This window comes from Rhinoderma darwinii, chromosome 3 (assembly GCF_050947455.1).
Source record: "Rhinoderma darwinii isolate aRhiDar2 chromosome 3, aRhiDar2.hap1, whole genome shotgun sequence".
Lineage (NCBI taxonomy): Eukaryota > Metazoa > Chordata > Amphibia > Anura > Rhinodermatidae > Rhinoderma > Rhinoderma darwinii.
In genome coordinates, this window is record NC_134689.1 from 282,025,433 (window position 1) to 282,037,804 (window position 12,372).

The 12,372-nt window shown below is 45.2% G+C and overlaps 1 protein-coding gene across 1 annotated transcript in view; it reads left to right on the top strand.

The window, feature by feature from the left end:
* The first annotated feature begins 1,069 nt into the window (after positions 1–1,069).
* GNB5 (G protein subunit beta 5) overlaps positions 1,070–12,372 on the top strand; it is a 35,653-nt gene continuing 24,350 nt past the window's right edge. The window contains exons 1-2 of the mRNA XM_075857992.1: positions 1,070–1,295; positions 11,439–11,575. Coding sequence (XP_075714107.1) covers positions 1,184–1,295; positions 11,439–11,575 — 249 coding nt within the window. The 5' untranslated portion in view covers positions 1,070–1,183. The remainder of the gene's footprint in view (positions 1,296–11,438; positions 11,576–12,372) is intronic.

The following is a 12,372-nucleotide window of genomic DNA, read 5'->3' on the forward strand; positions in this document are numbered from 1 at the left end:
ATGGAAGGGTTTCCGTGCTGTAGAACAGTGACGGGAATTATGGCGCATGTCCTACTTTTAATTTTTTACGGGCCGTGTTCCCATACTTTGACCCGCGGCCTTCCATGCCCGCAACTGCGGGCCGTGATTACGGGCACGGCCGTATGCATGAGGCCTAACAGCTTAGATGCTGCAGTCACTATTAATCGCGGCATCTAATTGGTTAAACGGCCAGAATCAGAGTTCTCTCAGCCGTTAGTGCGAGTTGTCAGCTGTAAACCAATTCTTTAGCCCCCCGCAACATGACACACAGTACCATCCCGGTGCATCAAGGGGTTAATGCAGGTGCACCACGCTCACAAGCTCCTAGCACCTGCTTCTAAGCTGCAGTCTTTTAAAGGGCCATCACACCTGACCGCTAATACATTAGACAACCCAAAACCAGGACTGTGAGGTGGAGTGGGCCAAAACCAGGACTGTGAGGTGGAGTGGGCCAAAACCAGGACTGTGAGGTGGAGTGGGCCAAAACCAGGACTGTGAGGTGGAGTGGGCCAAAACCAGGACTGTGAGGTGGAGTGGGCCAAAACCAGGACTGTGAGATGGAGTGGGCCAAAACCAGGACTGTGAGGTGGAGTGGGCCAAAACCAGGACTGTGAGGTGGAGTGGGCCAAAACCAGGACTGTGAGGTGGAGTGGGCCATCGTTCTCCCCCACTCCAATAACCAGGTTTTAAACCAAATCTAATGCAGAAAAACAACTTGTTTTCTCTCTTGAATTCCCTCCCTGGTTGTTTTAGATAGAAGAAGCCTTAAATGTTGGGGAAATCCACAAGTTCTCCACACGGTCTGTCGCATTACGTATATATATTTTCTCTGATCTACAATTAGATATATTTGTGTACAGTCATTTAAAAATCGATATATTCAATAATATATTCTGCTTATTATCAGGATATTGACATCCACACAGTGTATCATTGTGATTTCATATTGATGGTAACATGCTGTTTCCTTATCTAGAAGTAACAAAATGTTCTTTTGTATATCACCAAATAAAGCTATTTTTATTACAAAAAAAAAAAAAAGACTTGTCTCCAGCCAAGCAGCTGCTGCTCCAGCATCCCTGATAGTGCAGCCATCCCCATCATACACTGCTCCACTTCCACCTCCCTCCTCTCCAACATTCTCTCTCTTGTTTATCTCAAGATGGCAACCGAGGGACTGCAAGAGAACGAGACCCTGGCCTCACTGAAGAACGAGGCGGAAAGCCTGAAGGGGAAGCTGGAGGAAGAGCGGGCCAAGCTGCATGATGTGGAGTGTACGTATGACCGTGCCTGTCTGTGCATTGTGACCTCTGCTCAGCGGAGTAGTGACATGACCGAGGAGGGTCCCCTAGAATGTTCTGTAACTAATCCGATCTGCTCGCAGGGTCCTAGCGCCAGAAATGTGCGGTGTTCTCCTCGGGTCTGCATGGATCGCAGCGGTGTCTGTATCTAATCTTTCCTTGTGGTCTCCGTTCTGCATGTTTCCCGGGATTGCTGTCATTTTCACACGTACAAATCATGAGTCATGCGGTTCGCATCCTACTGTATAGTGGTGTGACTGGTCATCAGATGTTACTATGTAATAGAAACGCAATAACCACAGAGCATGGGCTATTTTATGGCTTTATTTAGGCCGGGTAAGGAAATATTAAGTAATAACTGGATGACACATTACCCTGAGGTGGCCACTGGCCATCTGCCCTAAAATAAATAAGACCTCATGTATTAATATTCTTTCCTGCTGCACCAACCTATTCTGCGGCGTTGTACAGAGATTGTCACCATTCACATGACAAAGTGGCAGCGTTCTATGTCCGTCAAGAGCACAATATTGAAAGGCCACCTGGTTATAGGCCCGCGCTGCAGCTCCGCTGTGCAGGGAAAAATAGTGAAGGAACTGCGGCGATGTAGGGGTAAGTGCACACAGGGTGGATACGCTGCGTAAAAGTACAAAGCTTATCCGTCCTGGAACCCACAGGGAATTCCTCCCAAAAAACCTCACCAAATTGTGGTGACGTTTTTCAGGCAATCTCTGCTGCAGAAATACTGCAGGGAAAGAAAACAAAAAAACGTTTATACTTACCACCCGGGCGTTGTCATGGCAAAGTGAAGCTGGCCTCCTAGGATGACGATGTAGTCCATGTGACCGCTGCAGCAGTAAAATTTCGATTAAATGTCATCCCAGGAGGCCGTGCTGCGCTCAGAGCAGAGGATCTCTTTGCCATGACAACAGTCTGCAGTGTTTACGCTACATGTGAACTTACCCACAGCACCGCTGCTACCCCTGTAATCTCCGGATCGGTGGGGGTCTAGCAGTCCCTAGCTATATGCCATCACTTTGCGTGAGAGGAATACCCCTTTAAGACACAAGGGCCATCAAGTGTAAAAAAAACATTCTCAGGAAAAAAGTGCCCTTGTTGCCAACAGGAACCAATCAAAGCTCATGTTTCATATTTCTAGTCCTGTTTAAATGAACGCTGACTGGTTGCTGTGGGCAACAAGGACATGTTAGGCGGGATTCACACGACAGGGATTCCCGGCCGGGTGCCGGCCGTTCATAAATCGGCCGGCACCCGGCTGCATTAGGAATAATAGACCCCTAATGGGGCTATTCACACGACCGATTTTTTGACGGCCGGGAAAACCGCCCGTCAAAAAATAGGACATGCTCTATTTTCAGCCGGGTGCCCGGCCGCCCGGCTCCCATAGAAGTCTATGGGGCCGGGTAATACACGGCCATCACCGGAATGTGTTCCGAGTGATGGCCGGGTCTACCGTCGCTCGCGCACTCTCTCTCCTCCTCCTCACAGTGCAGAGTGCATGTGAGGAGGAGGATCTTTTATTGCTCGCTGTAGGAGTCGGAATCCCCAATCCCCGGCTGGGGATTGGGGATTCCGCTACAGGAGAAGTGAGTGACTACACTGTCCATATATGGACACAGCGAAGTCACGCACTTCTGCAGCGGAATCCCCGACTCTATGGCCGGGGATTCCGCTACAGGAGCAGTGAGTGACTACACTGTCCATATATGGACACAGCGAAGTCACGCACTTCTGCAGCGGAATCCCCGACTCTATAGCCGGGGGTTCCGCTACAGGAGAAGTGAGTGACTACACTGTCCATATATGGACACAGCGAAGTCACTCACTTCTGCAGCGAAATCCCCGACTCTATGGCCGGGGATTCCACTACAGGAGAAGTGAGTGACTACACTGTCCATATATGGACACAGCGAAGTCACTCACTTCTGCAGCGAAATCCCCGACTCTATGGCCGGGGATTCCGCTACAGGAGAAGTGAGTGACTACACTGTCCATATATGGACACAGCGAAGTCACTCACTTCTGCAGCGGAATCCCCGACTCTATGGCCGGGGATTCCACTACAGGAGAAGTGAGTGACTACACTGTCCATATATGGACACAGCGAAGTCACGCACTTCTGCAGCGGAATCCCCGACTCTATGGCCGGGGATTCCGCTACAGGAGAAGTGAGTGACTACACTGCCAATATATGGACACAGCGAAGTCACTCACTTCTGCAGCGAAATCCCCGACTCTATGGCCGGGGATTCCGCTACAGGAGAAGTGAGTGACTACACTGTCCATATATGGACACAGCGAAGTCACGCACTTCTGCAGCGGAATCCCCAACTCTATGGCCGGGGATTCCGCTACAGGAGAAGTGAGTGACTACACTGTCCATATATGGACACAGCGAAGTCACTCACTTCTGCAGCGAAATCCCCGACTCTATGGCCGGGGATTCCACTACAGGAGAAGTGAGTGACTACACTGTCCATATATGGACACAGCGAAGTCACTCACTTCTGCAGCGAAATCCCCGACTCTATGGCCGGGGATTCCGCTACAGGAGAAGTGAGTGACTACACTGTCCATATATGGACACAGTGACGTGACTCACTTCTGAAGCGGAATTCCCGACCTGTGGCAGGGAATTCCTCTTCAGGAGAAGTCAGTGACTACACTGTCCATATATGGACATTGAAGTCAGTGACTTCTCCTGGAAGGGGGGGGGGGGATGGGTGCAACATACAGGGGACTGTGTGGCATCACCTACAGGGGGCAGGGTGGCATCACCTACAGGGGGCAGGGTGGCATCACCTACAGGGGGCAGGGTGGCATCACCTACAGGGGGCAGGGTGGCATCACCTACAGGGGGCAGGGTGGGTGGCATCACCTACAGGGGGCAGGGTGGGTGGCATCACCTACAGGAGGCTGGGTGGGTGGCATCGCCTACAGGGGGCAGGGTGGGTGGCATTGCCTACAGGGGGCTGTGTGGCATCGCCTACAGGGGGCTGTGTGGCATCGCCTACAGGGGGCTGTGTGGCATCGCCTACAGGGGGCTGTGTGGCATCGCCTACAGGGGGCTGTGGCATCGCCTACAGGGGGCTGTGGCATCGCCTACAGGGGGCTGTGTGGCATCGCCTACAGGGGGCTGTGTGGCATCGCCTACAGGGGGCTGTGTGGCATCGCCTACAGGGGACTTGGTGGCAATACCTACAGGGGACTTGGTGGCATTACCTACAGGGGACTTGGTGGCATCGCCTACAGGGGGCTGGGTGGCATCGCCTGCAGGGGGCTGTGTGGCATCGCCTGCAGGGGGCTGTGTGGCATCGCCTGCAGGGGGCTGTGTGGCATCGCCTGCAGGGGGCTGTGTGGCATCGCCTACAGGGGGCTGGGTGGCATTACCTACCAGGGGGGCTGTGGCATTATCTACAAAGGGCTAAATTCATCCGATTTTAAAACGGACAGGGAAAAAAACGGATGCAAATCGGGTCCAAATCGGCCGGTAAAAACGGCAACTCGGCCCGGAACGGAATCGGAACGGATGCAAAACGGATGCAAACCGGCCGGGAAAATCGGCCAAAAACGGCCGATTTTCCCGGCCGACACTCGGACCCTGTCGTGTGAATGAGGCCTTATGATTAGGATATGGCTTTTGAATGTATGACGCATAAGGAGTTTAAAAAAATGTCAAGGATTTTATAATTGTGACTGTAAGGGTCAATGCACACGATGCGTATTACGTGCGGTTTTGCCGCGTGTATTTGTGTGCGGCAAAACCGCAGCGTAATACATTACCAGCATAGGCACCAAGATTCCAGGGAATCTCATTTACACTCTGCAGTATTTTCCCACACGTAAATTGACCCATGGTGCGTATTTTCAGAACCGCAGCATGTCAATTTATCTCGCGATTCCACTTGTGAATTCTATCTCCCTAGTTCTGAAAAAATACGCTGCAAAATCCTCAACATGAAAACGCCGCGATTTATGCAGCAAAACATAAGGACCGCACCAAAAACCGCACCTTCGGGTGCATTTCTTGCGGTTTTGCTGCGTATATTTTCCACCGCAAAATACGCAACGTGTGCATGTAGCCTTAGATACCCATAGTAACGTGCCTCAGCAGGTGCGATTACTTGCATTTGTGGTGCCGTTCAAAAGGCACGTTCTAAGTATGGCGCCTTCCAGGCTGATTGGCCAAGAGGCCACATGATGCATCAGGCCAGGAGGCGCCATAATTGGCATACGGCGTGCACTTTATAAATCTGTCACAGATTCACTTTGACCATAACTATCCCTATAAATCTGCTTCCTATATTTCATCATGAAAACTGTCTCGTAAAAATTGTCCCTGTTGCCCAGAGCAACCAGTTAGCATTTATTTAAGCAGGGCTGCAAAAATGAAACCTGAGCTCTGATTGGTACCTGTTGGCAACAAGTGCACTTTTTCCCTGAGGCATTTTTCATACTTGATGGCTCTTGTGTCTCTCATAGAGTATTTCAGCTTCTGTCAGGTACTGTATCCTTTTATACACTCACCACATGCATATAAAAACACAGATGATAAAGCCAAACTCCACTGGAAACCTGAGGATTCAAATGTCACCGCAATTACCCCTAATATTCATGTCACTGTGAGGGTATGTTCACACGTAGTGTTTTTTGGAGTGTAAACGCCTGAAAAACGGAAGCTGAACGCCTCGAAACATCTGCCCATTGATTTCAATGGGAAAAACGGCATTTAGTTCAGACAGGGCATTTCTTTACGCGGCTGTAAAAACAAGTGCATGTCACTTCTTGAGACGTTTTTGGAGCCGTCTTTCATTGTGTCAATAGAAAAACAGCTCCAAAAACGGCCAAAAAAACTGATCAAAAAAACGTTTGATTTAAAAACGGCTGAAAATCAGAGGCTGTTTTCCCGATGTTTTCCCTTGAAAACAGCTCCGTATTTTACAGCCGTTTTTACTTTAGAATGTGGACATACCCATATACTCACAAGGGTCCAAGATGTTGAGATGTGGCGAGCCATTTGATGGGCTCCTACCTGTTTATTTGGAGACCTTTTTTTTAGCTGTTCTTGCTTGTGCCGTTGATGAAACATAACGATCACAAAATGATTTTGCCTGATGTGTTCATAGTCGATGACATCAAAGATGGGGACGTAACCGGCAGTATTATCTCAAGGGGTGCCAGCCCTATAAATTGATTGCTGGGACCTGCATCTGCCAGACTGCTGTGGCGGCCCATGCTGGAGGAGGGGGTGCTTCCTTTTTAGGCTATATATCTGATGATGGCGCCACAGATGTGATCCCTTCTTCAGGGTGGTTATTCAGTCCCCTTTAAAGCACCAGGACATAATGACATCACAGTGATGATGACAGCATCGTTGTGCTATGACCATTACATTTCCTGACATATCCCCTTTATGGCTTGAGAACGGGTTGTAAAATTACAGGTGATCACCTCACCGGTACTAGTGTAAAAGGCGGTGATGTCACAAGGGGTGCTAGCCTTATCATTTGTGTTGGGACTCGTAGCTGCTAGACAGTTGTTGCAGCTGCACCATAGTGCCCTATGCCCCCTTAAAGAGGACCTGTCATATCTCCTGACCTTTTTGTTTCAGTAAATTCTTGAATTTCCCATAAAAGAATCCTGTTGCATCTTATTGTATGAAAAAATATATATATATATATATATATATATATATATATATATATATGCATTGTGCCTTTTCTCTGTAATTCCTCCTGGAAATGTATGACTAAATTAACAACTGGGTGTCACCATGTCCCGTGTCCTACATACTATGACACTGTCCAATCAGTGCTCATAGTATAAGACTGTAGGACACATTCTACACAATCGAGGATGGGCCTGGACAAATATCAAGTCTTTACACCCCCTTAGTTATGATCTTTTAACCTATGTAGTGTCTATTCAACAAATGCAGTGGTGAAGTTGAAGCCAGGAATTAGCCCACATCTGTTATCAAAACCGCGTACGTTGTACATAATATTTGTTGGGGGGGGGGGGGGGGTTATGGTGACCCGTGTTAGTGGATGTTCAGAACTGTGGGTCTTTTCTTTTCACCTCATCTTTGCGGAGAAGCTTTGACTCTATAAATGTAGGTCAGTTAGGAACACGTGAACAGCGGCAATAACAAATGTAGTAAAATGCAGACAATAACACTGTCATATGTCCCAGAAAAAGCCCCCGTGTCTTATTCCCTATGATAAATGTAAGATATAACATAGTGAAAGGATAACTTAGTGATGCTTTTATTCATTTTATCTCCCACATTTCCATCCTGGCCTACATTCCCACAAAATCTCACATATCCGGACAATTCCATGCATATCAGCAGGTACAATATGTATTCTCCAGAGTAATTCCACCCCGTATATATATCTTTCCACACTTTAATAATCTGCAACTAGTGTTGCCAAGAGATTGGTAAACCACTGGCTCAGCAGGTATTTACACTGGCATGTCGGTAAAAGTAAAATATTTGTACCGGCAATAGCAAGTGCCAGTATTGTTGCATAATAAAACAGTGTTTTAGCAGTCAGATTCCTTTTTATTTGCATTCGATACCCCTCCTCTGCCCGGCCGCCCAGTTCTAGGAATGTCCGTAGTCAATTGTGATATTGGCACCAGTGTGAGAGTGCAGCGGTAAAGGCAGGCACACATTCAGCAGCTGGACATGGGCACACCGCCTGCCGGTCTAGCCAGAAAACTCAAGATTAGAGATTGAAGGATATTGAATTAGTTCAGTGAGTCTCCCAGACCAAAGTAATGAATCATGTAAACTACACCCACTTTTTACCCATGTTGGGGTGTATTTTGTTGTATATTTACTGGTTTTGAGGGGGTTTTAGATTATGTGCACATGTAGCAGTGCGGGCTGCTTTGCGGCCGGAAAATCCGTAGCGTATTGCGAAAGCAGCATCGTAGATGAGATTTTAAAAAAACCTTATACACATGCGTAAAACATCTGCGCGGAAATTTACATTTAGGTGCTTTTTTTGCAAACTCCAGACGGGGTTTCATGTGTTTTTTTTTTTTTTACTGAGGAGAAGCTTCTTTCTTGCCACTCTGCCATGAAGCCCAGATTGGTGGAGTTCTGCAGTGATGGTTGACCTTCTGGAAGTTTCTCCCACCTGCACACAGGATCTTTGGAGCTCAGCCAGAGTGACCATTGGGTTCTTGGTCACCTCTCTAACCAAAGCCCTTCTCTCTCTATTACTTCTTGTCCCCCAAAGCCCTTCTCCCCCGATTACATGCTGGGCTATTGTTTCCGGTAAAATCACAGACACCCCGAAGGAAAGCAGATGGAAGCCGTTAAAGTCAATGGGTTCTATCGCCCGCCGATGGTGTCCGTTGTGCAACGGAACCGTTGCTTCCGTTCTTCCCTTATTCTGCTCCTCTGACAGAGCAGAACGGAACACACTGATGCAGGTGTGAACATAGCCTTAGCAGTAAAAAAAAAAAATGCAAGTGTAAAATCAATACTATTTCCTTATCTTACCTCCATATGTGAAGGGTAATTATTCATTAGGGAGTACTTCAGACTCAATGTAGAACGTTTTTCTTACCGAAACAATGGTATTCGCCAGTGCTGGATTGTGGGTTTCTTGGTAGTTTATTACTGGAGTACAGATGCCAACAGTGGACAAGTTATATTAACTTCTTCGTTAACAATGATAAACTGCAATATACATTAATGTAATACCAGGGCAACAATAGCTTATTAACTATTAAGTGTATATAAAAGATCACATTGTTGAATACTGTTACTATTTATAGCAGTTTACCCTCAAGTAACATTTATGGCATATGAATTGGTGGCTAATTGGTGAGGGTTTGACCACTGGGAACTGCACCAATCCTGAGATCAAAGATATATGGCGGTACCTACGAGGTCGTTCTTTATTACTGTCTACATTGAAACTGCCGATCGTATAGCCATAGACTATAATGGAAAATAACTATTCATGTGCGGCCAACTGTCTGCCATAAAGGATATCGATATGTCATAAATGGTATTTGTGTGGCAAACAAAGGGGTTTTACGCAGTCTCTCTGTGGACATTAGAATTATTTCTCAGACCGTTCTGGTGAAACACGTTAAAGATAAAGTAGTGTATTGCACAGAACCTTGGAATATTAGGAAATCATTTTATTACGGTTTTCAGTTAAGAGAAGTTTGATCACAATTCTACAACCCTTGTTCTTGAGTCTCTGACTGCATGTATATGGCCCGCAGGCCCTCTCGTTTTCACATAGGGTCCAATGTTTCCTGTTTGAGTTAGTATGACTGTGTATACAGGTGTTTGACCCATACCAGTGTTAATGCAACCCCTAAACCTCTCTGTTCAGGACAAAGTTATACTATACAGGTGAAATGCATACCCAGAAGCCAATACTGGAAGTAGTATACACAGTAGTCCATGAATCATCCATTATTAATAGTTGATTTGTCACCATTGACATAAAACAAACACTTCCCTGAGAATTGTCAATGTTTTCAAGATGCCACTATTTTAAGTTTAATGTCTGGTTACTTAATGATCAATACAATGTCATCCTAGCATAGAAAAATGATGTAATAATTATGTAACCGAGAGATGAGCAGAAAAATATTGCACCTGGGTGTGAAGAATTCTGCTCTGGAATGAGGAAAGGGCGAGTTGTGTTATCTCATAGCAAAAACCCCGCTGCTCCTCTACATTTAACCTCTCACGACTTCATTTGTTTTAGTTTTTTGTTTACTTTGTCCTAATTTTAAATGTAAATGTTTTCATTATCTGTTACATCTGTTAAAAAGTTGTGATTTGTGCATTTTATTAGTGATTTACAAGTTTACATGACAGATTGAATATCAATATAGTGGTCACGTTGGTAGACCCCAATCCATCAGAGATGGTAAGGTCATGACCTAAATCACTACAATATAAACTGGTTTGACTGACTGCAGCTGTATTTTTTTTTTATTGCCTGTTTAATATGTAAATTCAAAATAATGCATTCATTTTGTCACGAATCTTGAAGTCAACTTTTTGAACTTGTACCAAATATTAACCGGCTGATATTACCCCATCACCATGTAAGCGCATGACACACTATTACATCTTGTGAAATGATTATTCTCTCTTCTGGGAAACTGTGACCTAACGCATCATAGCCTTTCTTCCCTTCTATAATTACTTCATTTAGTTTTCACAACAACCCAAGTAATATCATGTATTATTATTATTAATTATTTTTTTTTATATAAATCTGAACTTTGCACTAACTTTTGTGAGGTTTTCTGTTGGAATGCCCTTTAGATAGATACTGTAGAAAGTGAAGGGTCGTCCATGCCTATTCTTGTTAAGGAAAAACTATCTTGTTTGTTTGATCTAGCAACTGGATGTTTGTCCAAATGATAGAAGGGATGGAAAGACCTGAAAATTCTAGTGATGTTCATCTTAAATGGGATGGTTGCTTAGCAGTGTCGTACATATCATATGTGCAACCTGTGTAGCTGCACAGGTGCCCAGTAAGTAGGGGGGGGGGCACTGCCATCTTTAAAAGCATCCTACTGTTGTCTATTAGATTGCATATTAGGGACTAAGCGAATGAATTTCATGGCTCACAATTACTGGGGGATTGATATAAAGGAAGTGCTCCCCTGTTACTTGGTGTCCATGAACACAATGGGATATGTCATGTGGGATGGTAATGCAGTTAGAATGAGCTTTATGGGGTCATAATATGTGATTTATGCTGGTTATAATGTCCATGCCAGACTAATGGACTAGCAAAGTCCAAATCTGTTGGCTTTTCTTCATCTCGATGTACCTTCATGGTTGACCAACAGCTTTTACTATTATAAGCATGTATTGATTAGTTTCATGTAGATAAGGTCATTCTAGATATAGAAAAATATTTTTATAAAGAAACAATCAGCAAACAAACATATCTTCATACTCACGTAGAGGTAGGCTATTGTTTTCACTGTGTGTAAGGTGTCGGCCACATAGAAAAATATTGCTTTTATCATGATGGCTTTCTATAAATGAGATTTTTACACCATTCAGTAATGTCGAGTGCTATTCCTTTGTAGTACATCAGGTGGCTGAACGTGTGGACTCTCTTGGCCAGTTTGTCATGAAAACAAGGAGGACACTAAAGGGTCATGGTAATAAAGTGCTCTGCATGGACTGGTGTAAAGACAAAAGAAGGATTGTGAGCTCCTCTCAGGTAACTAAACCACAATCTTACATAAGAGGAGTGTGATTGACAGTCATGGACAAAAATACTGTCAAATGTTCTGTTTGTCCATCTGACAGTCAGCAATAATATGATTCATCTGCGTGACGATCTGTGGTTTTGCCGGCATACACAGATGTGGTTCCTTGTCTATAATAGATCGCAGAGCAACAAGTAACGACAACAAAATACAGTATAATAGTATTTTATGATCTACTTATTTTATGGCTTGGACTATACAAAAAGCATATTATATTATCTCTTACATTGTGTAAATATAATAATGTAGCTTTGTGTATTGTAATGTATTTAAGGTGTATCTCCAGTTACTATCTCTTAATCCATTATGACATGCCGTTAAAGCGAGTGCTGTGCTGGATTTCGCTAGATTAAAAGGGGTTGACTCCTCACAGGAAACCCGTCTAATATGGGCGCCGCAAGGCAATTCGCTAACGACCGAGAGTCCAACTCCCAGTGCAACTTCCACCATTAAAATAGCTATTTGCTGGGGGAAGTTGCCATCGCCTGAACATCTGCAGGAAAAATGTAGTATTACGTGGTGGCCAATCAGATAAATGATCCGAGTCCGCCAAAGTGAAAGCCGCTGCTTGTAAGGGGCTCTGAGTCAAAGAGGGTACTCGAGTGGGACACCCCCTGTATGATTTTCATATGCCTTAATAGTCCTGATGGAACAATGCCTTTAATTCAATATAAAACAAAGTAGGGGTGGTGGCAGAATCTGTGCATTTTTCCTGAAGCCTGGAAGACACTGAGACTAAATGATAGCT